The sequence below is a fragment of the Myotis daubentonii genome, chromosome 5, assembly GCF_963259705.1.
Source record: "Myotis daubentonii chromosome 5, mMyoDau2.1, whole genome shotgun sequence".
Classification (NCBI taxonomy): domain Eukaryota; kingdom Metazoa; phylum Chordata; class Mammalia; order Chiroptera; family Vespertilionidae; genus Myotis; species Myotis daubentonii.
Genome location: NC_081844.1, coordinates 82,048,089 through 82,074,497, shown reverse-complemented (window position 1 = coordinate 82,074,497; position 26,409 = coordinate 82,048,089). Strand labels below are relative to the sequence as shown.

Here is a 26,409-nt window from a genome sequence, read left to right as displayed (position 1 = left end):
TTAAAACGTACAACTAATAAAATGATGTCTAGATCACTTCTCTGACTCTGGACTCCTCCAGTGAAAGTCCTCCCCACCCAAGCAACAGGCTGGAGGGTTTGTTCTCTGGAGAGGATAAAACAGGTCTTAGAACTAAGAGACACTAATAAGGGCATGGAAGATGTATGAAAAACAGGAAGATTAAGTGAACGTTTCCTTACACAATTTGTTCACAGTGGTTCTGAGAACACTCTAAGCCTAGCCTATACCTTCCAGGCAGGAGATTAAATGATCCTCAAGAAAACTTGACCAACATAAGATAAAGAGCTATACAATTTACTGGCATTTGTGGTTCATCTGGAGAAATAGCCAGGCCAGTGAACCATAAATTGAATTCCACAGTTGCCAAATCTTACCCCCATATGCTCAGACCTTTTAATCAGTTTGTTATGCCCTACTCTTAGAGAATTAGCCATATGATTCATCTTCAACACCTTCAAAAACCAAAACAATGTAGAGGAAAAAAGCAGTAGGAAACAAAGACCATACAGGAAGAAGAAAATGTCACAACAAACAAACAAACAAAAAAACTATCATAAATACCCTTAAAGCAGGGGTCCTCAAGCTTTTTAAAAAGGGGGCCAGTTCACTGTCCCTCAGACCATTGGAGGGCCAGACTATAGTTTTAAAAAAAACCTATGAACAAATTCCTATGCACACTGCACATATCTTATTTTGAAGTAAAAAAACAAAACAGGAACAAATACAATATTTGTATTTGCATGTGGCCCGCGGGCCGTAGTTTGAGGACCCCTGCCTTAAAGGTAAGAAAAGCTATTGCTCCTATGAAATAAGAACAAAATCCTTAAAACAAATAAACATATTCTGGGAATGAGAAAGTGTTTCATAAAATAGATAAAAGACTTGCAGTATTATTTATAATAACCAAGATATAGAAGCAACCCAAATGCCCATCAATAGACAAGTGGATAAAAAAGCTGTGGTACATATACAATGGAGTATTACTTGTCCTTAAAAAAAAGAACGAAATCTTACATTCGTAACAACATGGATGGACCTACAGTGTATTATGTTAAGTGAAATAAATCAGACAGAGAAGGATAAATATCACGTGATTTCACTTACAGGTGGAGTCTAAAGAGCAAAATAAGCAAACAAAGAACACAGAAACTGACTCATAAATACAGAGATCAGACTGATGGCTGCCAGAGGGGAGAGGGAGTTGCGGGGCTGGATGAAAAAGGTGAAGAGATTAAGTAGAGATTGGCAGTCATAAAACAGTCACGGGGATGTAAATACAGCATAGGGAATATAGTCAATAATATTGCTATAACTGTACAGTGCCAGGTGGGTGTTTAAAATATCAGGGAGCTCTAGCCAGTTGGCTCAGTGGATAGAGCGTCAACCCATGGACTGAGGGGTCCTGGATTCAATTCCAGTCAAGGAATTGGTTGCAGGCTGGATCCCCAGCTCTAGTCGAGGCACATATGGGAGGCAACCAATCGATGTGTCTCTCTCACACTGATGTTTCTTTCTCTCTGTCTCACCCCTTCCCTTCCACTGTCTCTAAAAATAAATGGAAAAATATCTTTGGGTAAGGATTAACAAAAATAAAATATCAGGGAGACCACTTTGTAAAGTATATGACTGTCTACTCACTGAAACTAATACAAAATAATATTGAATGTAAACTGGAATTAAAAAATAAAATAAAATAAAAAGGAAGTAGATAAAAGACAAAGATGGAAAGTAAAAATGAAAATATAGGAAGACTAGTCCAAATCCATGCAATGTCCATAAAAATTCCAACTGTGTTTTTTTTTTTGCTGTTTTATTTTACAGAAATGGCAAGCTGATCCTTAAGTTCATATGCGAATGCAAGGGACCCAAACACAAAACAATTTCGGGAAAGAACAAAGTTGGAAGACACACAGTTCCTGATTTCAAAACTCAATATAAATTACAGTATTCAAGACAGTATGGTACTAGTATAAGAACAGACATATAGATCAACAAAAAAGAATTGAGAGTCCAGAAATAAAACCATACATTAATGGCCAATTGGTTTTTGACACAGCTGCCAAAACAATTCAGTGGGAGAAAGAGTAGTCTTTTCAACAAATGGTGCTGGAGAACTAATCCATACAAATGACGAATTGAGACTTCTCCTACCTCACACCATCTATGAAACTTAACGTAAAATAGATAAAAGACCACCATTTCACACCCGTAGAGATATTTACTATAAAAACAAACAAACAAAAACAAAATAATAACTGTGGGTGAGGATGTAGAAAAACTGGAACCCTTGTGCACTATTAATGAAAATGTAAAATGGTACAGCTACTGTGGAAAACAGTATTGGCAGTTCCTCAAAAAATTAAAAATCGAATTACCATATGATCTAGCAATTCTACTTTTAAGTATATACCCCAAGAGAAGGGTCTAAAAGAGAATTTGCACACCAATGTTCATAGCAGTATAATTCAGAATACCTAAAAAGTGTAAGCAATCCAGCCCTGGCCAGTGTTACTCAGTGAACCAAAAGGTCTTAGGTTCAATTCCTGGTCAAGGGAACATACCTGGGTTGCAGGTTTGATTCCCAGTCCCAGTCGCTTCCCTTCCACTCTTTCTAAAAATCAATGGAAAAAAATATCCTTGACTGAGGATTAACATATATATAATAATAAAAGTATAATATGCTAATTAGACCAGACAGTCGGATGTCCTTCTGGACGAAGCCGGGGGACTGCGAGGGCAGGGCCCCTTGCATGAATTCTGTGCATCGGGCCTCTAGTAAATAAATAAATTAAAATGTAAGCAATCCAAGTGTCCAACAGTAGATAAATGGATAGGCAAAATGGGGTATATACATAAAATGGAATACTAGTTAGCCTTAAAAAATGGAATACTATTTAGCCTTAAAAAATGGATGAGTGAGCTAAGTCAGTCACAAATGGATAAATACTATATGATTACACTTAAAAGAAATCTAGTCAAAATAGAAAAAGTTGATTAGTGGTTGCAAGGGGCTGAGAGGAGAGAGGATGGGAGTTATTGTTCAATGGGTATACAGTTTCAGTTGTGAAAGATAAGAGAGTTCCCAAGATGGATGGTGATAATGGTTGCAGAACAATATGAATGTACTTATTACCACTGAATTGTATGGTAGCCTTGGTTGGGAAGCTCAGTTGGCTAGAGTCGTCCTGATACACCAAAGTTTTGGGTTCGATCCTGGTCAGAGCACATACAAGAATCTACCAGTGAATGCATGAATAAGTGGAACAACAAGTTGATGTCTGTCTGTCTCTCTCCCTAAAATCAATAAGTAAAAATATTGTTAATATGATAAATTTTGTATATCCATAAAGCAAGTGAAAAGGCAACCCACAAAATGAGAAAAACATTTTGCAAATTACATATCTGATCATGTTTTAGTATCCAGAATATATAAGAAATTCTTACAGCTCAATAAAAAGGCAACCCATCTTAAAAATGGGCAAAGGACACACGTTTCTCCAAAGAGGATATACTAGTATATGGCCAATGAGCATATGAAGAGATGCTCAACATCAATTAGTCATTAGAAAAATGCAAACCATAATCACAATGATGTAACACTTGAGATGTACTAGGAAAGCTATCACCAAAATAATAAAGTAACAAGCACTGGTGAGGATGTAGAGAAAAGTGGAAACCTCAAAAATTGTTGGTGGGAATATTCTATAGTACAGCCAGTTTGGTTCTCAAAAAGTTAAACAGAATGACCACACGATTCAGCAATTCTACTTGTAGGCATATATCCAAGAGGAATGAAAACATATGCTCACAAAATTTTTGAAAAATAAGTTCATAGCAGTATTTTTTAATAGTTACAAAGTGGAAACAACCCAAATGCACATCAGATCATAAATGGAAGAATAAAATGTGTTGTATCTATACAATGGAATATTATTATTCAGCTATCAAAAGGCATTACATACTAATACATACTACAACTTGGCTAAATCTTGAAAACACTGAAAAAAGCAGCCAGACACAAAAGGTCTCATATTGTATAATGCAATTTATATGAAATGTCCAGAACAGGCGAATCCCAATTAATGGGGGGTAGGGTTGGGGATCAGTCCACAAAGTCCAACATCCAAAAATAGTTTTTAAAAAGGGAGAACAGAGAAAACGAAGTTAATGAAACCATGGGAGGAGGGGAGAAATGATTCAAGAAAAGATCTCAAAACTTCAGAACATGCATTTATGGCTCAAAAAAGATCAACTGAATACCCCCCAAAATAAATGAAAATCGACCTACACCACCACACATCATGAAATTTTACAACATCGAGGACAAAGAAAACCTATAAGCTTTCAGAACTGAAACTGTTCACATATATATAGGATCAGGAACTAGAATGGTTTTGGATTGAACAGCAATACTGGAAACTAGAAGACAAGGAAAACACTTACTACAAAATAAAAAACAATGCCACCACTACTGGTGGTCCTATCTCAGGCTCTAAGATTTGAGAGATCAAGTTATGTTCGTGGTGCAGCCTAAGAAACTAATAGCTGGCTCCTTTCCAAATGCCAATAAGCACTGCTAGCTTCAAGTTGTTCCTCAAAGTCTGAACAATTTTCTTAACCTTCTATCAATAGAATACTATTTATTTGTATATGACCTCATACAATTTAATTTCCACATCAAGTTATAGATTCAATAAAGAATGAAAATAACACACATATACTGAAAAAATAAAAAGGTACTGCATAAGTATGTTTTGGGATTGCCACTGCAAGTCAAACAGATTTCATTTATTAGAGGTTTGTCCTATATGATAGAACTAAAGGTCATAACTATTTCTCTCTTGAAAAGAAATTCAAATTTCTGTCTTAAGTCAATTTAATCAGTCTTATAGCAATTCACAGTTTTAAAAAGAGCCTACAAACATATACAATATACTCCTGGTGAGAGCAATAATTTAAAAGTTTTTATTATTTGTTATTCACAAAAGTGAAGCACAATGATTAAATATAAAAATAACTTTTCGGCCCTAGCCAGCTTGGCTCAGTGGATAGAGCATCAGCCTGTGGACTGAAGGGTCCCAGGTTCGATTCCGGCCAAGGGCACATGCCTGGGTTGTGGGCTCGATCCCCAATGGGGGATGTGCAGGAGGCACCCAATGATTCTCTCTCATCAATGATGTTTCTATCTCTCTCTCCGTCTCCCTTCCTCTCTGAAATCAATAAAGAAATATATTTAATAAAATAAAATAACCTTTCGATGGACAGGAATCTGGCCTATTACTAAACTAAGTGATGATATATTATTGTCTTAATGCAATAAGTAAAGTAGGGGAGGTTCTAAAAGTAATTCCCCATCACTTACAACAATGCACCCTTATCAAAACATGAATATTTCTAAATATGCAAAGATGTCAAGCTCATTAATTATCAAGAGAAGCCATCGCCCCTGACTAAACTTTAACACTTTAAGATAAATTAGGTAGATCTGAATCTTAAGCTGGAGCAGAAAGTACATAGGTATTGGTCATATCAGTATCCAAAAATCTTTTTTTAAAATATATTTTTATTGATTTCAGAGAGGAAGGGAGAGGGAGAGATAGAAACATTGATGAGAGAGAATCATTGATCGACTGCCTCCTGCACGCCCCCCCACTGGGGATTGAGCCTGCAACCTGGGCATGTGCCCTAACCAGGAATCGAATCATGACCTTCTGGTTCATAGGTCGATGCTCAACTACTGAGCCATGCTGGCTGGGCTAAACCTTTTTTTTTTTTTTTAATATATTTTATTGATTTTTTACAGAGAGCAAGGGAGAGGGAGAGGGATACAGAGTTAGAAACATCGATGAGAGAGAAACATCAGCTGCCTCCTGCACACTCCCCACTGGGGATGTGCCCGCAACCAAGGTACATGCCCTTGACTGGAATCGAACCTGGGACCCCTGAGTCTGCAGGCCGATGCTCTATCCATTGAGCCAAACCGGTTAGGGCTAAAACCTTTTTTATAAATAAAATATTTTATAATGAAAGATAAATTTTGGGACTCCTGATATTTTTAGGAGACTAGTGATTACTAAAGTTAGCAAAAATTGTCTCAGAATAATAATACTAAACTAAAATTATGGTCTTAGTTTTCTCCAAGAATGGGCTATAGAAAATGCTATGTTCCCTAGCTTGGAAAAATACTATGTGGTCACCATCACTGGGTTGAACTTCTGTTTTAAATTATGTTCTACATGACTAGCACTACTGTTTTAAATAGTTTTTAATCTAATTATTTAGGTCAAATAAATCATGTATTTTACTTAGTTTTCTAAAAATGGTGTCTGGCCAGAGTGGCTCAGTTGGTTGAGCTTGTCCTGTGCACTGAAAGGTTGTGGGATCGAGTCCCAGTCTGGGCATGTACAGAAGGCAACTGATAGATGTTTCTCTTTCACAATGATGTTTTTATCTTACTCTCCCTTTCTCTCTCTAAGCATGTTCTCAAGTGAAGATTAAAAAAACAAAAAAAGCACTGGTTGGTTTGGCTCAGTGGTTAAAGCATCAGCCCTCTGACTGAAGAGTCAAGGGTTCAATTCCCCAAGGCATGTACACCTAGGTTGCAGGCTCAATGCCAGGCCCAGGGTGCAAACGGGAGGCAATAAATTGATGTGTCTCTCTCACATCAACGTTTCTCTCCCTCCTCCCTCCCCTCCACTCTCTCTCTAAAAAAAAAAAAAAAAAGAAAAGAAAAATCAATGAAGAGAATATTCTCAGGTGAGGATTTAAAAAAAAATGGTGAGGACATCCACAGAGGGATGGGCATGACCCAGTACAGGATGTCCAAGTCAGGACAGAGTTAGAAAGGGCATCTGCGGAGAGCAAGAATGCTATCTATGCAGGTGAGCCACAGCAATGGGAGGTTGATTATATACAGGGGAACTGATCAAATGAGTTAATAAATATATTAAGAACTATAGAAGACAGGTTTCTCACTGTCAGAAAAGGAATACCAATACCGACAAAAAGAATTATAGGACAAGTCCCATCATATTGAACTGTAGCCCCAGGCAACTCTGAGCCAGAACCACCTAAGACAGTGATGGCGAACCTTTTGAGCTCGGCGTGTCAGCATTTTGAAAAACCCTAACTTAACTCTGGTGCCGTGTCACATATAGAAATTTTTTGATTATCTGCAACCATAGTAAAACAAAGACTTATATTTTTGATATTTATTTTATATATTTAAATGCCATTTAACAAAGAAAAATCAACCAAAAAAATGAGTTCGCGTGTCACAGGTTCGCCATCACTGACCTAAGACATTCTCAGATTCCTGATCTTCAGAAATTATGTGACAATAAATGCTTATTATTTTAAGCAGCTAAATTCTGGGTACTTTCCTATGCAGGATTAGATTTTAAAAAATACAAACAGGCTAAGTACATGTCTCCTAATAAATCACTTATTCACTATGAAGGGAAAAGGAATGCTGGTAGATATCACCTTCCATCAAGAGATGGAAGTAAAAATTCCCAGTAATGGGTCAAAGTAAAACTGCATACTCCCTGACAGAATCCAACCAAGATCATACACCACTTCATAGGATATAAAAAATGGGATACGGCACTGCTACTGTGATATTCCTTCGAAAGACATATGGCTTAAATCTGATCACGAGAAAATATCAGACAAACCCAAGCTGAGGGACATTCTCCAAAATAACAAATATTATAAGACATTGCTTTTACAATACCATGGAGTTGTGTATTTGTTTTTGTTTTTTTCTTTTCTTTTTTGGTTGGGGTGGTGGCAATGAAGTGAAATGCTAAACAGACAAGATTGACACCGAAGATTTCAAGATTCCACCAATTCCATGGGTCGACATTACTGGACTATCATTTCTAAAAGTATCAAGGTCAGGAAGCCAAGGAAAAACTAAGGGAATGAAAGACACTAAAGACAGATAACTAAATGCAAGGTAACTCTGGACTGGATCCTTTCCTATACATATAGGACATTATTGGCACAACTGGCAAAACTTTAAGGGGGTCTGGGAATGAGATGGCAGTGAGATCTCAATGGAAATTTCCTAATTTTGATGACTGTATTGTGATTGTGTAGAATAATGTCACTGTTTGTAAGAAATACACATTAAAGTATTTGGGGTAGCCGAACCGGTTTGGCTCAGTGGATAGAGCGCTGGCCTGCGGACTCAAGGGTCCCGGGTTCGATTCCGGTCAAGGGCATGTACCTTGGTTGCGGGCACATCCCCACTGGGGGGCGTGCAGGAGGCAGCTGGCCGATCTCTCTCATCGATGTCTCTAACTCTCTATCCCTCTCCCTTCTTCTCTGTAAAAAATCAATAAAATATATTTTTTAAAAAAAGTATTTGGGGTAGATGAGGCATCATGTTGACAATTTATTCTAAAATGGTTAAAGAAAAAATATTCTAAGTATTGTATTTGTAACTTTTGTAGGTTTGAAATTGTCTCAAAATTTTAGAAAATTAGCCCAACCAGTATGGCTGTGGTTGAGCGTCAAACTATGAACCAGGAGGTCACGGTTTGATTCCCAGTCAGGGTACTTGTCCGGTTTGTGGTTAGAGAATATACTGGATTGAATGGTCCCCAAAAAGATATGTGGCACATCTTAATTCCTGGGAAATGTGAAGGTTACCTTATTTGGAAAAAAAAGGGTCTTTTGTAGATATAATTAAATTAAGGGTTTTTTAAAAATTTACTTACTGGTTTTTAAAGAGAAAGGGAGAGAGAAACATCGATTTTGTTATTCCACTTATTTATGCATTGATTAGTTGCTTCTTTTTTTAAAATATATCTTTATTGATTTCAGAGAGGAAGGGAGAAGGAAAGAGAGAGATAGAAAGATCAATGATGAGAGAGAACCACTGATTGGTTGCCTCTTGCACGTCCCCTAATGGGGATCAAGCCCACAACCCAGGCATGTGCCCTCAACCAGAATCGAACCTGGAACCCTTCAGTCCACAGGCTGACGCTCTATCCACTGAGCCAAACCAGCTAGGGCGACTGGTTGCTTCTTGTATGTGCCCTGACCAGGGATCAAACCTGCAACCTTGAGGTATCAGGACAACACTCTAACTCAGCTAACCTGATCAGGGCCTTAAATTAAGGATCTTGCCCTAGCCAGTTAAGCTCAGTGGACAGAGCGTCAGCCTGTGGACTGAAGGGTCCCAGGTTTGATTCTGGTCAAGGGCATATGCCCAGGTTGTGGGCTCAATCCCCAGTAGGGGGCGTGCAGGAGGCAGCTGATCAATGAATCTCTCTCATCATTGATGTTTCTATCTCTCTCCCCCTTTCCCTTCCTCTCTGAAATCAATAAAAATATGTATTTTTTTAAAAAAATTAAAGATCTTGATAAGATCATCCTGGATTACATGTGTAAGCCTTAAATTTAATATTAGTGTCCTTATAAGAGACAAAAGTGGAGAAGACACACACAGAGGGTACGGTGATAAAGATGAAGGCAGACTGAAGGGGTGTCGCTACAAATTAAGGAAGCCAAGGAATGCTTAACAGCCAGCCACCAGAAGAAGTGTAACCCAGAGGGAGTGTAACCCTGCTGATTTTGGACTTCTGAGCTCCAATACTGTGAGAGAATAAACTCTGTTGTCTTAAGCCATTTAGTTATTTGGTAATTTAGAGTAACCCTATGAAACTAATATAGATGGTAAATAAGAAGACATTTAATCTGAAGGAAATCTATGATTCCCATTAGTATACTATTATTTTAAGGAATCTATTTCTAAACAGGTATCATTGTCACTTCTGTAAAACAACTCTGATTTTTCAAAAATGCCATCTGATACAAGCCCTTAAGGAGTTGGCAAAGGAATACTATCATTTATACTGGCATGATGCTCTACAAGTGGTAGGGGGAAGTGCTCAAAGGACAGCAGCAGATACTTCTATTACAAGATGTTAAAGAGAATTTTTTTCACTTCTAAACCAACAAAAATATCACATGTATTAGAAACACATTCAGGAGACAATATTTTGAAGACTGTTGAAAAAATTTGGAATTCAGTCCTGTTTCCACATAGAAATATTATAAGACATTACTTTTACAACACCATGGTGTTTTCTTTTTTTGTTTGGGATAGCAATGAAGTGAAATGCTAAACAGACAACACTGACACCTAAGATTTCAAGATTCTACCAATTCCATGGATCAACATTACTGGGCAGTTAACCCACAGAGATAATTAATATTAAAAACTACCTTTTGCCCTGGCCACGTGGCTCAGTTGGTTGAGTGTCTTCCCTTACACCAAAAAGGTTGAGGTTCAATTCCCGGTCAGGGCACATACAGGAGGCAACTGATCAATGTTTCTCACATAGATGTTTCTCTCTCTCTCTCTCTCTCCTCTCCTCTCCTCCCCCACCCCCTCAAAATCAATAAAAACATATCCTTGGGTGAAGATTTCAAAACAAAAACTACCTTTATGTAGTCCATATTTTCTTTCTACTCATCCTCTACAGGCTTGCAGGGTATCTGACATTATCTCCATTCTGTAGACAAGGAAGGTGAGGCTAAAGAAAACCAGCTAAGTGAGTTGCCTACGGCCACACTGTTAGAACAAGACTCAGTAGGCATGGTGCTCCAAAATCCCACTATTTTGTCCCCACCACACAACTTGCTGTTGGCATTTCTTGAATGTTGTTGGCAAAACTGAATGCCTACTATGCATCAGGCATTTAGTAATATGAAGGGAATATAACAACTAAGACAGACTTTGACCAGGAGAGCTAAGCCTAGAGGGGGGAATAATCAATCATGACCAAATACTAAGAAACAGTTATAAAATGGAACCCTACTGCCTGCATGCCTGGGGTATACCTCACAGAGAAGCCTTTCTGTTGGATCTTCAATGATGAATAAAGAATTCAGCAGAATACATTCTTGTATAAGGAAAAGTACAATGACTATAGGAAAATGATGCTGAGTAGGACCAATTACAACTGTTTCCATTACAGTAATATTTCTCTTGAGATACTAATATGTATTATAGGAATAAAGGTGGCAATATTTTTTGCCCTAAATTTTGTCCACTTTTAATACTTAAAACAAACAAAAAACCCACCCTCACCTGAGGATGTTTACAAATTTGAGAGAGAAATATCAATCAGTTGCCTCCCTTATACACCCCAACCAACTGGGGGATCCAACAGCAACCTAGATATGTGCCCTGACCAAGAATCCAACCCGCAACCTTTCTGGTGTGAGGGACTACACTCCAACCAACTGAGCCACCTGGCTGGAGCCACTTTTAATACGTTTTTAAGAAATACTGCATATTTCTGCATACTTAAAGGAATAACCTGCCTCAAGAAACTTGCACACACAAAGCAAATGATAACCAATATTCTGGTACACAAACAGCATTTAATCATAGGCCTTACTACTTGACTCCATAATCTCTCTTATTTCTTGTTATAATTCAATATACATTTGCGAAGTTATTTTAATAAAAGATTATTGTATATTAAATATTTCTACTATACTAACCCATTCCCCACTGACTTATAGCTACAATACGGAAGTTATAAATAAAAATCAAAGTTGACACTTTCAGCAGTGCGTCAGCCAGGGTGCAGAGGCACAGGACTGGCACCATGTTCCTGACTGCACCACAACCGCATTCCTAGCCAGCAGTGGATCAAAAAGCAGCAGCGACTGCAATCTGTGTCCTTCCATGCCAAGCAGAACCTGGTCTGAGATGAAGGCAGAGAATCACTATGGCCCCGCAGGAGTTTGGGTACACTGCGCCTTCAGGGCGGTTGCCTTCCAGGCCCATCAAGGCATCCAGCAAGGCCAAGTTCCCACAGCATAGGATGCTGGTCAACCCTTTCAGCCACCTCAATGTTACCAAAAAGTGGTTCTAACCTGGGGCTGCCCAGGAACCACTAGAACGGTGGTTCTCAACCTTCCTAATGCCACAACCCTTTAAAACAGTTCCTCATGTTGTGGTGACCCCCAAACATAAATTATTTTCGTTGCTACTTCATAACTGTAATTTTGCTACTGTTATGAATCGTAATGTAAATATCTGATATGCAGGATGTATTTTCATTGTTACAAATTGAACATAATTAAAGCATAGTGATTAATCACAAAAACAATATGTAATTATATATGTGTTTTCCGATGGTCTTAGGCAACCCCTGTGAAAGGGTCATTCAACCCCCAAAGGGGTCGCGACCCACAGGTTGAGAACCGCTGCACTAGAAGAATGTGACTTTTGAGGAGACTTGACTTCAGGCGGTAAACATACAATAGAATATACAGATGATGTATTGTTGTATTGTATACCTGAAACCTGTGTAATTTTATTAACCAACTAAAGGCCCAATGCACGAAATTTGTGCACTGGAGGCAGAATGTCCCTCAGCTCAGCCTGCACCCTCTCACAGTCCAGGAGCCCTTAGGGGATGTCCAACTGATGGCTTAGGCCTGCTCCCCTGCTGTACTCACCTGCGGTGAGCCTTGCTCAGGGCTTCTGGCTGAGCTGCACTCCCCCTGTGGGAGTACACTGACCACCAGGGGGCAGCTCCTGCATTGAGCATCTGCCCCCTGGTGGTCAGTGCACATCATAGTGACTGGTCATTCTGCTGTTCAGTCAATTTGGATATTACCCTTTTATTATATAGGATGTCACCCCAATAAATTCAATTTTTAAAAAGAATGTAAATAAAAATTAAAGTCCTTCGATTTTTAAACCCAAAGTCAGATTATTTTAAAATAAAACATGAGCAAAGCATAGACTTCTAGTTTTTTAAACTAGGTGGCCTATGAAACAATGTTGGTACTAGACTAATTGTATAAATATTGGAAATTGACAGCTTTCATTCTTTTGCTACAATGCACCTGCTTGAAACAAATTTTCATATTATACTATAATGAAAACAATATACAATAACACATTTAATGCAGAACCTGATGAAGATCCCTTTTATTATATAAGAAAACACAATTCTTCAAGTGTATCTTACTTTATAACAAAACGACAATGAATGAAGGTCTATCTTAATATATTTTGGGTTTTTTTTTTTTAAATATATTTTATTGATTTTTTACAGAGAGAAAGGGAGAGGGATAGAGAGTTAGAAACATCCATCAGCTGCCTCCTGCACACTCCCACCGGGTATGTGCCCGCAAACAAGGTACTTGCCCTTGACCAGAATTGAACCTGGGACCCTTGAGACCACAGGCCGACGCTCTATCCACTGAGCCAAACCAATATATTTTGTTTTTAAGTAATTTAATTTTGTGTTTGTGATATTTTGATTATATATTTTTATCAATTTACCTGGTACCATTTGTGCTGTCAATTTTAATCCAAGTGTGCATCATTTCATGAACTCATTTGTACCCATCAATAACAGTAGTTTGAAAAGTATTCTAATACAGTTGGAAAACACTAGATATGAGGAAAGAGGAGGCAGTTTATCACAATCTGAGGGAAATGAGTGATAACCATGTTAACTGTTACAAAAGTTAAATAAAAACTGAGGTATCCACTGAATCTGGCAATTAAGTAACCTTTCGAATAAACTGTGAACAGACTATTCTTTCAAGAACTTTTTGGCACTGAAATGCCAGAGATGGGAAGGATAAAGAAGAGGAAGGCATTGGCTCTAGTGGGGGAAGGGAGTTAAAGGTTTTTTTGTTTGTTTTGTTTTTAGAATGAGGGAAATCCTGGATAACTTTGGATGCTGAGGGGAATTAGTAGAGAAGATATTGGAACTAGGAGCACAGGGACAATTACTAGAGAGCAAGGATCTGGCAGAAAGAAAAAGATGGAAACTAAAGTTAGCTTGGCAAAGGGGAAACTATAGCTTATCCAGAGAAAAGTGGCTGGAGAAAAGAGAAAGAAGAACAATGATTAAGGGAATTTTCGAGCAATGGCTGGCTCTGTAGTCAAGAATGCTTTAATCTAAATCCTGGCTCTTCCTACCATAACCATATAATGATAGGCAAGTTTGTTTACTTCTCCAAGTCTCCACTGTCTCATCTAACCAGGGAGAACAGAATTCTAATAGGGATATTCAGGAGATTAAGTAATTCTGATACAGCGTACTCTAAATATGGTAGCTGTGGGGTTTTGTTTTGTTTTGTTTTGTTTTGAAAGGCTTCAAAGGAAATAAAAAAAATAAAACAAATTCACACTTAAAAAAACTTCTATTTTCTCTGTAAAATAGGTAATTGGTCAGCCTGTGGACTGAAGGGTCCCAGGTTCGATTCCGGTCAAGGGCATGTATCTTGGTTGCGGGCACATCCCCAGTTGGGAGTGTGCAGGAGGCAGCTGAATGAATGTTTCTCTCTCATTGATGTTTCTAACTCTCTATACCTCTCCCTTTCTCTCTGTAAAAAATCAATAAAATATATTAAAAAATAAAATAGGTAATTGGGTCACCTACTGAGATTAAAAATGTTTAAGGAGGCAAGAAAGTGATTCTTAACCTTTTTGGAGAGATTAACAAACTAATTTGACTCATGAATATATGGCGGATACAACATCCAAACTTTGCATAGTTTTAAGGGAGTTAGAGATACCTCTCCAGTAATAAGGAGATGTTGAGGAAAAGATCTTCTGGTTCCAGAGCATAGTTTTAAATACCCAATTGTTTGAACACAAGAAAAAAATTGCATCTTCTATTTACATACCTAACTGCTATATAAGGGGTACATGGCCTGCCAAAAAGACACTGGACACAGTCAAGAAATCCAGGTTCTTGATCCAACCCTAGTAAGTCACAGGGCCTTTTCAGAAAGCAGCTCTAAGATGTGTTGCAGTGCTAAACTTTTATGATTTTAGTAGGGGTCCCGGATTGCGAGAGGGCAGTTCTCAGGTGACACATTCTGGAATCAGGCTCCCTCCTCTCTGGTTCCAGGTGTGTCACCCGAGAACCGCAGCTGCCGAGCCACTGCAGCATTGAGTATCTGCCCCCTGGTGGTCAGTAAGCATCATAGCTACCAGTCGGCCCGGTCGCTTAGACTTTTATATATACAGATTACTTGGTATCTCGATGACTCTGTAGTTAAAAGAACAAATGATATTTTATTTTTCTACATTATCATTTATTATGGCTTTGAAGGTTTGCCTAGGAACCTAACCAGCAAAACTTTATTTCTACAGAAAAAACAAGCGTGCTTCTGCATTTCTGCAGATGTTCCTGGCAGCATCAGGCATGAGTCAGGTATCCTAGGAACTGCCTACGATATTTCAGCAGTCCTCTCTCTCTGGGCTAAAATATCCAGAAATGGACTTTGTCAACACTTCCTCTTTGTCAGGCAACAGTACAGTAATACTCAGGGGAGACTTTAAAGAAAACCTAGATTTGCCTGGATGGTGTTGCTCAGTGGTTGAGTGCTGACCTATGAACCAAGAGGTCAGGGCACATACCCGAGTTATAGACTCTATCCCCAACAGGGAACATGCAAGAGGCAGCTGATCAATGATTCTCTCTCATCATTGATGTTTCTCTCTCTCTCCCTCTCCCTTCCTTTCTGAAATCAATCTCTCTCTCTCTTTATATATATATATATATATATATATATTTATGTTTTAAAGAAAACCTAGATTTACTAACAATTCCTCTTCAATGGTGGCTATTTAAATTACATGTAAATAGCAACCTAGAAAAGGAAAAGAAAGTTTTTCAACTCAATGAATTTTTTGTAAAGCATCCTTTTCTAAACAAACAAACAAAAATAATAACTTCCTGGAGATTTCAAGCTTACCTTTTGGAATAAGACAATATGTCTGCTTTCCAAGACAGAATTAATTCAAACAGCTATCTTCAGCCAACCATTGATTACATTAAGATTCCCAGTACTCCACGGGACTATTTGCAAATTTGTCTCATCATTTTGACTAGAATTCACTCAATCCTTACCTCTGATAATATTAATGTAAAACTACTTGTATCACACTTCTAGTACAGTATTTTAAAATAAGTTTTTTAAAATTTAGTAAATTTGTAAGTGTTTCAACTCCTTTCCCATATCTTTAAGAATCAACCTTTGGTAATTTCCAAATCTTAGACATTTTGAAAGTATGCAGTCTACAGAAAGATGATTCATAACATGAACACATCATAATGAAGTTAAGATTAAGACGTAAACTTCTATGGAATCAGTGCATCTACTAAATTGGCTTTCCCTATAACCTTACACATAACTATATAGAATCTAAGCAAAGTTAATTAGAAGTTTATGTGAACTACCTAATCTTGCTCATCTACATAAAGCAATACTTTGAAACTTTTAAAAAGATAGAAAATATTATTTAATCCTTACACTCCTGATTACTTACTGAACCTCACTTTTGTTATTTTTAATTCACATATTAAACTGGTGCCTACCAACCTACCAAAAGAGTGTGGTGGTTGTTTTAAAATTTGAATTGGTTGTCAAAAATCTGGATTTGTTGTTTTGGAAGGAAGGAAGGAAGAAAGGAAGGAAGAAAGGAAGGGAGAGAGGGAGGGAGGGAGGGAGGGAGGGAGGGAGGGAGGGAGGGAGGGAAAAGAAAAAAGAAAAGGAAGGAAGGAAAGGAAGAAAGACAGATAGATCTGGCAACATTAGGCTCACAGATTCTATCAACAGCAACACTTGGAGAAATTTGGGTAGCAGCTGCACTCTTCTGACAGCACATGCAACTTCTAGCTCTCCCACCCCCACCCCTAATTCTCTTTGCTCACTGTAGTTACCTGCCTGGCCTTTATAACCATCAGAGTTTGAAATCTTTATTTTACTGAGAATTGTATGTATGTATGTATGTATTGCCTCTTAAGGAGCCTTAACAGAAGCTAGTCATAAAAATCTTTATCATGGTTACAGAGAACAAATTGATGGTCACTGAGAGGGGTATTGGGAGAATGGGTGAAAAAAAGTGAAAAGGATTAAGAAATACAAACTGCCAGTTATAAACATAGTCACGAGAATATAAAGTACAGCATAGGGGATACAGACAATAATATTGTAATAACTATGTATGGTGTCAGGTGTATACTAGACTTATGGGGGTAATCACTTTGTAAGGTACATAAATGTCTAGTCACTATGTTGTACATCTGAAACTAATAAAAATATCGATGTCAACTGTAATTGGAAGATATATTTTTTTAAAATCTTCAACATAGTAACAGACTAAATCAAGTCCTGGCCTGTATGGCTCAGTTGGTTGAACATTGTCTAATGTACCAAAAGGTCGCTGGTTCAATTCTGATCAGGGCACACACCTGGATTGTGGGATTGATCCCCAGTAGGGAATGTGCGATCCGTATCTCTCTCTCTCCCCCTAAAATCAATAAAAACGTATTTTGAAGGGGGGGAAAAAAAAGAAATAGACTAAATCAAGTAATGATCCTGGCAGTAAAGCTATGTATAACAAATGTTAACTATAACTAGCAGAATACCATTAAAATGTACAAGGCACTGTTGATGTTAAGAAAAGTTTTTAGCATTCTAACTGGTCTGTCTTTACTCTAAGAATCAAGATATTCAGCCTTAAACTGTTCCCAAGAATAAAGAAATTAACCCTGTATTTCAATCTATGGTACTGTAAGAGCACCAAAAAGCCTCCTGCATATGTACATAACAAAAGTAAAAAGAAAAACAGGAAGCAAGTTAAAAAGGTCTCTGGTCAACCAAAGAGACCACACAGTTCACAGAATACATGAAGCCCTCTTCATTCAGAGCCTACTGGATCTTATTTTAGACATAATTTTAATAAGCTCCGTGATCTGGTTTCCCAGCCCACAACAGATGAGATGCAGCCAACTAAAAAAGTCTGGGGGTGGTGCTGCTAGAGGCAAACACTCAAAGCATCAAAATCAAAGCTCAAGACTTATAAAGTCAGCAGAAAAACCTCAAAACATACCAGGCTGGGGCCATTTGCTGTTAGATACAAACAATCCCAGAGGGTCCCGATCCCTGCACAAAACTACACTGGATGTTCATAATGACCCTCTTTGGTACACTGTTAAAACATAGGTCAGGAGATCTTAAAGTGTATATCAAAATGAAGTCCATCAAAAGCTATTTCCAAATAAGACATGGCATTGTCAAATTCACAGAATACTATTTCCCTCTGTCAAAGAAACAAGATAAGGAATTCCTCAAGATGCCACGTGTCAAATGTACTTGTTCTTAGCAAAATTTTATTAGAACCCTGATGCAGCAGTTCTGATAGTTGAGAGGGTATTCAAATAGAACTAGTTTTTCCAGAGAATGATAATTGGGAAGGTTCAAGACCAAGTCCAATTATATAAGCCACCTAAACCTAAGTCTTTTGGGGATTCCATTGTAGATACATTACTAGGGCTAAGGATAAGATAGGATTGATCCCATCCATACCTAGGTAAGTCTGCAACTTAAAATTGGTGTCATACAAAAAGTTTGAGGGGAAAACCTTCATTTTGTTTTCACAATCTTATTGACTGGTATACCAAATAAATTTTATTTTTCTAATCCCTGGTAGTCTCAGAAGCTGAACCATACTTAAGGAGGGCTCTAGGTAATAAACCAGGGAGAAAAAAGGTTAATATTGGGTTTCAAAAATTCAATTATCATTGTATAACCTTGATTTCCCTTATTAAAATTTGTATACGGTCATATTTTAGAGAAAATTTAGATAATATCTAGTAACTCTAAGGAACCATATTACGGGGGGCAAATATATTTAAAAATTAAAATGCATGTTTTGAGAGCTATTCCCTTCTCTGAAAGAAACACAGATATCAATCAATGTAGAGATGAAAGGCTACATTTCTTGACTGTAAGTTATTACACATTATATTCACTCCTCTTCAGTTTTTAAAATAAGTGCACAATTTTCTACAGGTAGAATCTCAAGTTGACAACTTCCCAACTAGCCTCTATCTATAGGAACCTAGTAACTCCTAAAAGCCTTAAAAATAACGCATATACATTTTTACTTCGATTACCATTCCTGGATGGGCTCCTGCCCCTTGAATGGTTCTTTAAGAGATATTGGATTAAGGTTCAAGCTTCTTTTAACAAATAACCTGCTTCGTTTCAGTACAAGATTTACTCTTTCTAAATTCTGCCCTTTTTCATTTGTTAGAAATCAAAGAAGCCAAAGAATTTGGTAAGCATCTAACCTAATTTACAGTAACCAGTGGGATTAATTTCACTTTACAGGTCTTTTATCAAGAATAAAATGAAGACCAACTGCTGAGCTGCAGTGTTTAAATTGTCCAACAATCTGCATTTTCACTGAGTTTAAGGCAAAGCGGAAACGGGTTCTCTTCCCCTTGGATCTCTATCCCATCCTTCAGGACCTACTTCTAAGTGGCTAGGTTTAATACAGCCAAGTGAAACGCCCAACAAAAATCACCAGTGGCACTTCCCCACTTCCTTAAAGAAAGAAGAAGAAAAGAGACAGCGAAAGATACTAGAAAGTTACAATACTGCGGGGGGCGGGGTACCCTAAATTTTAAGCCAAGCCAATATTATGGAAGCAGTATTAGGAAAACCTCCGTATAAATAACTAAATAAAGAACCCTTTGTCTTAAAGGGCAAAGAAGTCCCTCCTAATGGAAAAAATCTAGCAAAATCCCTTCTAAATTAAAACGGTCTCTCTGAACGTATCGCCTAATTTAATCTTAAAAGAAAACTGCGTAACGTTCTCCAGTAGCTTCCAATGCTCAGGTTTCTACCTCTACCCTCGCCAATCTAACAGCTTTTCTATTAGATCCACTCCTGCAAACTTGCAGCGTTAATTTCTGACGACACCTGGCAATCTCAAGGAATAAAATGCTTCTCCCTCGACTTCCCTCCCCATCAAAGGGCTCGTGTGCTTTTCCTTCTGAACTTCCTACTCTAACAGTTTCCGGGCAGGTAGAGTGGACCGAAGTGTGCGGCCTCGAGGTGGGCGAACTTAAGAAATGCTGTGGGTCGGACAAAAAGGCTCTGTCGGTCCATCTGAGGTACCGGCCCCGAGCTCAGGTGGTTCCGCGGAGGGGGCCAGGAGGAGGGTGGGGCAGAGAACCGGCCAAGATGGGGCGAGCGCCTTCGACCTCGGCCGACGGGGCTCCCCCACGCCCCAGCCCCAGCCCCAGCCCCAGCCCCCCCTCCTGGCAGCTCGGACAATGACCCTCCAGCGCAGCAGTCCCGGGCCGGAGAGAGACCCCGGGGCTCCACACCACGCAGAGCCTGGGAAGGAGGCTGGGGAGGGACGCTGAGCAGACGAACGCCCCTCCGGCCTAAGCGCGGGGTGCGCGCCAGGGCCTCCGCGGGCGCCATCACAAGGAGCGGGGTGTGAAGGCCGCCCGGCGAGGCCCTCGCCCGTAGCCGTGTCCGAAGAGGCCGCGAGCCCGGCGGAGGCGACGGCGGGAAGTGCAGGCCGCAGCCTGCTGCTCAGCCAGCGGCCCCAACGCACCGCCGACCTCCGGCCGCTTACCTTGTGGATTCTCTTCAGAGCCATCGTGGAAGGCGGGTGGCGGCCGCCCCCGGAGCGGGGACGGGGACAGGGAAGGGACGGGGAAGGGGCGAAGGAGGGCGAGGCCGCCTCGGTGATCGCGGGTCTCGACCGGAGAAGATGGAGAGCTCGGCAGCGCGGGCCCGGCGGGACCAACTGAGGGCCGAGGCCCGCTCGGCTCCTGAGCCTGCCGCAGCGGTCACCGCATCACCCGGCAGCGGCCTCTTTATGCGCTGCCGCCCGAGCAGCCGCCACCGCCGCCGCGGTAGGGGCCTCTTCCTTCTCAGCTCAGCGCCGCCTCCTCGGCCGTCGCGAATCCCTCCGCCGTGGACTGAGCCCAGGCCTCGGGCTCGGCCGGCGCCTCCCGGTCGGGCAGCCGGAGGGACAGCCTGCTGCAGGTGGACCGAGGGACGCGCGGGTGGACGGGCGGGCGGCGCCGCCGGGGTGGGGCCGCCCGAGCGCGGGGTGGGCCCAGGCCGAGGGGCAGGTCGGGAGGCGCGGGGATTGGCGGGCCAAGGGAAGGAGGGCCGGGCTGCGCCGGCGGCGGAGGGATACGGGCCGCCCCTGTGAGGATCTTACGTGCCTCCGCCGTCGCCGCCACGGCCGCGGAGAGGCTGACGCCAAGAAGCTCAGGGAAGAGATCTCGCGAGAGCCGTTGCGCGGGTCGAGGGTCCTCACGCGCCGTGACCCTGGATTCTCTTGCTTCGGGTCACCCACGCGAGTGTCTTCGGTGGTCGGTAAACGTTTAAGGTGGAATGTTTTCCAGGTCACTTGGTCGTCCCCAAAGCATAGAGTCTATGCCATAGACCGATCCGGGAGGAGGCAGTAATGCCCGCTGCATCGTTCCTGAAGGAAGAAGGGACTTGCCCAAGGTCACACAGTGCCAACTGTGGCAAAACGGACTCGCCAGATCCTCTTCCCGAAGCCGCGTGGTACCCGCCTGCTCACCTACCGGGAATGTGTGCCTCCACTGTCACGCGGGCAGCCCTGAGATGGCCTTTTTGATCAAGGCCTCAGCTAGATGGCAACTTGAATGTGTCTCGGACATGGCCATCGTAGAAGTGCCCAGACCTCACTTTGGTCAATTGTTGCAAACAAGCACTGTACCGCCCTGGCCAGATAGTTCAGTTGCCTTTTAGAGCCACGTCCAGATAAGCCATGGTTGTGGATCAGTCCCCGTCAGGACGCGTAAAAGACTCACTCAATGGCTCAGGACACCTAAAAGAATCCATGCATGGCCCAGTCGGCTGGCTCAGAGGTTGAGCCTGGACCTATAAACCTGGAGGCCGGGGCACCTGCCTGGGTTGCGGGCTCAGTCTCCAGTGCCGGGCGTGCAGGAGGCAGCTGATCAGTGACTCTCATCATTGATGTTTCTATCTCTCCCTCTCCATTCCTCTCTGAAATAAATAAAAATATATATATTTTTAAAAAGAAACCATCAATGGTTGTTTCTCTCTTTTTCTCACTAAAATGAATGGATGGATGGATGGATGGATGGATGAAACAAGTACTGTACCAATTACCTCAGGGAGAGGGGGAAAATCTTGCACAATAAAATAAAATGTGTGCTCCAGTAGTTAAAACCACTCTGTGGTTTAGATCACCATCAGGAGCAAGCCTAGAAAACCTATTCTGGAGGGGGTGTTTTAGGAGGTGGAGGCAAAAAGCTAATTCACTGAGCAACTACTATGTGTCAAGCCCTACACCAGGACCAGTGAGGTATAAGGCCAGGCCTGAGCTGGGAGGTGCTTACTATTTGGCTGGAGACACTCTCACGGGAAAGTAATATGGAATCTTCCTGAGAGGCGATACCCACATTCTCAAGCGCATCCTGGGGTTTTCTGATTCTAAATCTGTGTTTTTTTCTCTGTCTGGAAGGGACCTTGAAGATCATTGATTCTAACTTCTAAATTTAAAGAGGAGAAACTGGAGGCCCTAAGAGAAGGATCGTGCCCAAAGTCACACAGTAGGGCAGTTACAAAACTTATAGTGTCTCACTTACTGAGTAGAGAAGGTTAAGCCAATAGGACAGGGCCACTGTGGACTCAGTCAGAGGAAGGAAAAACTGTATCTAGTCATCCAGGGTTGGAGGTGATGAGGAACATTCCGCAGCCCCAACTCTTTTCTTCCTAATAAATGTGAGGGAGAAGTAAAAAAATGCCCATCAGTCATATTTAATTTTTATTTAGCCCTGGCTGAGTAGCTCAGTTGGTTAAAGCATTGTGTCAAAGTTTTGGGTTTGATCCCTGGTCAGGACACATGCAAGAGCAACCAATGAATGTATAAATAAGTGGAATAACAAATATGTCTCTCCCTCTCTCTCTCTTCCACTCTCTAAAATAAATAAATAAAAATTTTATAAAATAAAAAATTTTCTTCAACAGCTTTTTTTGTATTAGAAAAGCGATATATATATATATGTGTGTGTGTGTGTGTGTGTGTGTGTGTAAGAAATACAGGTAAGCAAAAGGAAGGAAATAAAAGTGAACCACGCTCTCATCCAATGATTATCTATTTTTGACATTTGGTTTATGTCCTTCCAATATTTTTTCCTTACATATAAATTATACATATTTTTCTTTGAAAAAAAAATAGCATACCATAAAACTATTTGCCAATACATTTATTTGAAAATAAAAATTATAAATAAGGTGGACAACATGATGATATGATATACATAAACACAGTGAAATGATTTACTATAGTTAAGATAACATATCCACCTCCTCATTTTAGCAGGGGGTGAGAACACCTGAAAGCTTTGGAATCTACTTTTAAAATAAACAATATAATGAGTATTTCTTTTTCAATGCACATTTCTATCATTTTAATAGCTATGTATTCTATCATATAAATGTACCATATTTATTTAACTGGTCATACTTTGGGGACATTTAAGTTGTTTCCAATTTTTTTTTTAATAAATATATTTTATTGATTTTTACAGAGAGGAGGGGAGAGAGATAGAGAGTTAGAAACATCGATGACAGAGAAACATTGATCAGCTGCCTCCTGCACATCTCCCACTGGGGATGTGCCCGCAACCCAGGTACATGCCCTTGACCGGAATCGAACCTGGGACCCTTGAGTCCGCAGGCCGACGCTCTATCCACTGAGCCAAACCGGTTTTGGCTGTTTCCAATTTTAACTATTAAAAATATTACTATAGCCCTGACTGGTGTGGCTCAGTTGGTTAGAGCATCATCCCATATACTGAAAGGTTTCAGATTCAATTCCCATAAGGATAAAAAAAATTGTTAAAGTTAAAAAATATGTTACTATAGTGGATAGCCTGTAGTTAATCCGTGTACAACTCCAAGAGGGCCTCTTTAGGATAAACTAGAAATGAAATTGCTGCATCAAAAGTAATCAGATTTTTGCATCATTATATCCATTTTTTCATGAAGGATATCAGTTTGTAATATTTTTTCTTATAATATCTTTATCAAGTTTTCATGTCAAGGTTATTTTGGCCTCATAAAATAAATTGGGAAGTGGCTCCTCCTATGAAAGACTTTCTGTATGGTTATTTTTTCTTCCTTAAATATGTGGTATAGTTCACCAGTAAAGACATCTGGACCTTGAGTTTTCTTTACGAAAAGAGTTTGACACTAAGTTCAATTTCTTTAATAAATATAGGGTATTTAGTCCTGGCTGAGTAGTCCGAATGGGTCAATGAATGCACGGATGGATGGAGCTGATGTTTCTCTCTCTCCACCCCCCCCCCTCTCTCTCTCTTCTTCAAAATCAATCAATAAATAAAAAATTAAAAATAAATAAAGATGGGTATTTTTATATTTGCTTCTTGTGTCCATTGTAATCATTTGTGTTATTAAAGGAATTTTTCCATTTAATTTAAGTTGTCCAATTTACAATATTAGAATAAAGTTACTCATAATATCTTATTTTTTTCTTCACCGTCTGTAGCATCCATAATTATATTCCTTTTCGTATGCCTGATATTGGTTATTTGTGTTTTCTCCATATTTTTCTTGATAAATCTTACTAGAGATTTATCAATTTTAGTAATCCTATAAAGAACCCAATTTTGACCTTGTTTTCTCTGTCTATTTCAGTGGTTCTCAACCTTCCTAATGCCGCGACCCTTTAATACAGTTCCTCATGTTGTGGTGACCCCCAACCATAAATTATTTTCGTTGCTACTTCATAACTATAATTTTGCTACTGTTATGAATCGTCATGTAAATATTGATATGCAGGATGTATTTTCATTGTTACAAATTGAACATAATTAATTAAAGCATAGTGATTAATCACAAAAACAATATGTAATTATATATGTGTTTTCCAATGGTCTTAGGCGACCCCTGTGAAAGGGTCATTCGACCCCCAAGGGGTCGCGACCCACAGGTTGAGAACCACTGGTCTATTTTCTATTTTATTGATTTCTGCTCTTTTTTAATATTTTTAAATTTATTGATTGATTTTTAGAGAGAAAGAGGAAGGGGGGCAGAGAGAGAAACATCGATGTGAGAGAAACATTGATCATTTGCCTCCTGTATACACCCAACCAGGGAATGAACCTGCAAACTGGGTTCCTGACCAAGAATCGAACCCATCGCCTTCCAGTGAACTGGCCGCTGCTCCAACCAGTGAGCCACACTGGCCAGGGCTCTGCTCTTATTTTTATTATTTTCTTTCTTCTACTTATTTTTTGATATAATTTGTTATTTTTTAAGCTTCTTAAAGTAGGAACTTAGATCACCAATTTTACACTTTTCCTTTTTTCTAATATAAGCACTTCCTTTTTTTCTTTTTCTTTTTTTACAGAGAGGAAGGGAGAGGGTTAGAGAGTTAGAAACATTGATGAGAGAGAAACATCGATCAGCTGCCTCCTGCACACCCCCCACTGGGGATGTGCCCGCAACCAAAGCACATGTCCCTGATCGGAATCGAACCTGAGACCCTTCAGTCTGCAGGCCAACGCTCTATCCACTGAGCCAAACCAGTCAGGGCTAAGCACTTTCTAATAAAGCATTAAAAGCACAGTGTTTTTGCTGCATCCCACAATTTTATGTGTTGTTTTTTTTCCATTTTCATTCCCTTTAAAATAGTCTAATCTCTCTCTGATTTATTCTTTGACCAGGGGTTATTTTCAAATAGTTTGGAATTTATTAGTCATTAGGGAAATGCAAATTAAAATTATAATGAGATAACATTTCACACTTACTGGAATGGCTAAAATAAAAGACATTGACAACAATAAGTGATAGCAAGGAAGTACAGCAATTGGAACTCTCATACATTGCAGATGAGAGTGTAAAATACTATACCCTTTTGAAAAACTGTTTGGTAATTTCTTATAAAATTAAACATATATCTACCATATGACCCAGCAATTCTACTCTTAGGTATTGAAAACATGTCCACAAAATGACTTGTACACAAATGTTCATAACAGCCTTACCCATATATAGTCCAAAAGTGGAGACAACCAAATTCCATCCATAGAAGAATGGGATAACAAATTATGATATATTCATACAATGGAATTCTACAACAAAAAAAGGATGTTCTATTGATATACTCAACAACAGGTATGAGTCTCAAATGATTATGTTAAGCAAAAGAAGAAAGACACAAAAAAATATGAGCTGTATAAGTCCACTTATATGAAGTCCAGAAACAGACAAAACTAACCTTTGGTGTTTGACTTGGTTGCTGTTATTGGAGAGATCATTTGTCCAGAGAGGGATTGAGGAAAAACACACACACACACACACACACACACACACACTTGTCAAAACTCATGGAATTAACATTAAATATCTGTACATTTTATTTGTAAGTTGTATGTATGTAATAAAATAATATAAACATTTTAGAGGATGCAGAATTTTTAGGTCTTATTTAATAGATTTCTCCTTGAGGTGATTTTTCCTCACACTCACCCTGCATGGGCA

The 26,409-nt window shown here is 39.7% G+C and overlaps 1 protein-coding gene across 1 annotated transcript in view; it reads right to left on the bottom strand.

The window, feature by feature from the left end:
* Nucleotides 1-20,970, bottom strand: part of UBE2D2 (ubiquitin conjugating enzyme E2 D2) — a 44,008-nt gene extending 23,038 nt beyond the window's left edge. The window contains exon 1 of the mRNA XM_059698568.1: nucleotides 20,468-20,970. Within this exon, the coding sequence (XP_059554551.1) occupies nucleotides 20,468-20,491 (24 nt within the window). The 5' untranslated portion in view covers nucleotides 20,492-20,970. The remainder of the gene's footprint in view (nucleotides 1-20,467) is intronic.
* Nucleotides 20,971-26,409: the final 5,439 nt, after the last annotated feature.